At 48.7% G+C, this 3,051-nt stretch overlaps 1 protein-coding gene across 1 annotated transcript in view; it reads right to left on the bottom strand.

Annotated features, from left to right (window-relative positions):
• Nucleotides 1–670: 670 nt before the first annotated feature.
• Nucleotides 671–3,051, bottom strand: part of LOC134093483 (protogenin B-like) — a 33,331-nt gene continuing 30,950 nt past the window's right edge. The window contains exons 21-23 of the mRNA XM_062546534.1: nt 2,355–2,649; nt 1,867–1,989; nt 671–681 (exon numbers count right to left, since the gene is read on the bottom strand). Coding sequence (XP_062402518.1) covers nt 671–681; nt 1,867–1,989; nt 2,355–2,649 — 429 coding nt within the window. The remainder of the gene's footprint in view (nt 682–1,866; nt 1,990–2,354; nt 2,650–3,051) is intronic.

Here is a 3,051-nt window from a genome sequence, read left to right as displayed (position 1 = left end):
TTTGGATAGTAGCATCTGACACCACTAGCTTCTACAATCTACAACACTGGGCAAAGGAGTGCCACAAGGCTCCGCCCTCGGGCCTGGCCCTAAAGGAAGTCGTAACTATGGTAACTACTTCAGAAAGGTCGACCGCCCCCCTCGGGCACTTCCATGTATACACAAATATAGATATCTCTTTGGAGGGAACAGTTTTTTGGCATATTCTACATAAGAGTAGCATCTAGCTTCTTGTCATTCATTCTTTGGATTCAGAGTTATTTATATCAAATAACAAGACCTCCAACAGTAAGGCCTTCATTTAAAGCTTTTAAAGATCGATGGACTGAAAACCTCAGAACATCTATTTTTGGTTGTTTTTGAAGAAGATGAAAGTAAAATAGGGAAAAGATCACCAAATTATACGATAACTGAAACCTTCCACTTAAGATACATATGGGAAAACATATTGTTAAAAACAATGAACAACAATACAAATACAAAATATTCATCAATAATGAAATTCACATCAACTCTCCTTCACCAAAACAATAGATAAACAATAAACAATAGATAAACAATAAACAACAGATGAAGCCAAAATGAGGGTCTGAATGCCTCAAGGTGCGCATTCTAAAGCACACACAAGCTTCTCTTTGAAGGAGAGTGCACACTGCGTCAACAGAGAGCTCTACATGAGGCCTGATAAAACAAGCCCGACCCAACAGAACCAAACAGAGAGCTCTCCATGAGGCCTGATAAAACAAGCCCGACCCAACAGAACCCAACAGAACTGGACCATACAGAGAAAACAACACATCTCTGTAGCTCGCCAGTTACAAATAAAACAAATAAGAAAATTAAAAAGCAAAATAAAAATAAATAAAGACAAGCCATAAACTGTAGTCAACAGAAAATGGCACAGTATTAATTACATGCTTGAATACGACTTTCGTTAGGCAATCAAACATCCTATAAAAGTAACCGAGGTAGCAATGAAAGCACAAATGAGTACTGCTGCTGATCCTGAGTTTGTCACCCACGCCACAGCCTCCGCCTAACCAACAGCAGAGCAGTGCATTTCTCAAATCAAAGCTTCATTTGTTTCCATGGTAACCCGAGGTAGACATTCAGCAGGTAGGAGCTAAAAGGCCTCCCTGCGCATAAACTCTGTCAAAGCACACACCATAAAGCTTCATATTTGGGCCTCCCTGCGCATAAACTCTGTAAAAGCACACACCATAAAGCTTCATATTTGGGACATTCTTTGGAGACATTCATTTTTGGTGAGACGTATAAAACACACACACTCCAGGCCAGCCTCTCCGGTGCGCTGCGTCGTGGCGTGGACTGACCACACACACCAGGCACACGCGCGGCGGGGAGGACAGGCCTGCAAACACACACTTGCACTTTACAAAACTCTCCTGTGAGACAAACTCATCCAAAGGCCTTTGGTAGTGGACGCTGCACATCGTGATTTCTCTAAACTCCTCTCGGCCCTCTGCTGGCCAACAGCAGCAGCAGCAGCAGGAGTTTTAGCATGTGCTCTTGCTCTTCAACACTGGAGGAGGAGGAGGAGATTAGGCGAGTATGGGGAGGAAGAGAGGGAGGAGGAGATTAGGCAAGTATGGGGAGGAAGAGGAGCAGAGGTAGAGGAGGAGGAGATTAGGCGAGGATGGGGAGGAAGAGGAGGAGGAGGAGATTAGGCAAGTATGGGGAGGAAGAGGAGGAACGGAGAGACGAAGGCACCCCCTGAGACTGACCCCTGGGTAGGGTCTAAAGCTATGTGAACCCACCACCCACTAACGAGTGGCCATCTCCACCACCCGCTAACGAGTGGCCATTTCCTGAGGTTAGATTGAGCCCAGTGGGGCCTAGCAGCACTGTGGAAGACTGGCCCCTGCAGTCCTGTAGTGGACCACAGCGCCATCTGCAGTCCTGGAGTGGACCACAGCGCCATCTGCAGTCCTGGAGTGGACCACAGCGCCCCCTGCAGGGCTAGCAGTGCTGGGGAGGAGAGGAAGGAGGGGGGGCGTGGCAGGAGCTCCCTGAATGCACCACCGTTGCCCTCTGCTGGAAGACTGTGGAGGCGCAACTAGTCTCCCCAGTACTGTCCATAGGCACGGTACAGCACTTCTCCTCCAACACACACACATCAGAAATCTCTTCCGACACACACACACCAGAAATCTCTTCCGACACACACACACCTGACATCTCTTCCGACACACACACACCAGACATCTCTTCCGACACACACACAACGGACATCTCCTTAGATACGCACACACCAGACATCTCTTCCGACACACACACACCAGACATCTCTTCCGACACACACACACCAGACATCTCTTCCGACACACACACACCGGACATCTCTTCCGACACACACTCCTGTTGCTCTTGTTCTTCTGGCCCTGTTGGTGAGGTGTCTGCTGAATCGCTGCTCTCCTCGTGGGAGTAGTGTCCAGAGTCTCCGGTCTCGTGGGAGTAGTGTCCAGAGTCTCCAGTCTCGTGGGAGTAGTGTCCAGAGTCTCCAGTCTCGTGGGAGTAGTGTCCAGAGTCTCCGGTCAGGCGGAGACGCTCAGGCTGCTGATTGGCTACCGTGAGCTCCTCCTCGTACCTCAACAAGGCTGTCCCCGCCAGGTACACACACCCACGCGTCTGAGACTGCAGGAGGAGAGGAGGAGGAGAGGAGAAGAAGAGAGGAAGAGAAGAGAGGAGGAGAGGAGGAGAAGAGTAAAGAAGGAGAAAAGAGGAGGACAGGAGGGAGGAGGAGAAGAGTAAAGAAGGAGAAAAGAGGAGGAGAAGAGTAAAGAAGGAGAAAAGAGGAGGAGAGGAGGGAGGAGGAGAAGAGTAAAGAAGGAGAAAAGAGGAGGAGAGAGGTTCAGACAGAAGGGTTGGGGGAACAGATGATTAGTTTGATTAGGGATTATTAGGGATTGTTTGCTTCTCAGCTACAGGAGAAGCATTGGCAGTATTCTAGAGTGTGGTGCTGGTGCTGGTGTATTCTAGAGTGTGGTGCTGGTGTATTCTAGAGTGTGGTGCTAGTGTATTCTAGAGTGT

The sequence above is a fragment of the Sardina pilchardus genome, chromosome 10, assembly GCF_963854185.1.
Source record: "Sardina pilchardus chromosome 10, fSarPil1.1, whole genome shotgun sequence".
In the NCBI taxonomy this organism is placed as follows: Eukaryota; Metazoa; Chordata; class Actinopteri; order Clupeiformes; family Clupeidae; genus Sardina; species Sardina pilchardus.
Note: the sequence above shows the minus strand (reverse complement) of the source record. Positions and strands in the feature narration are given on the sequence as shown.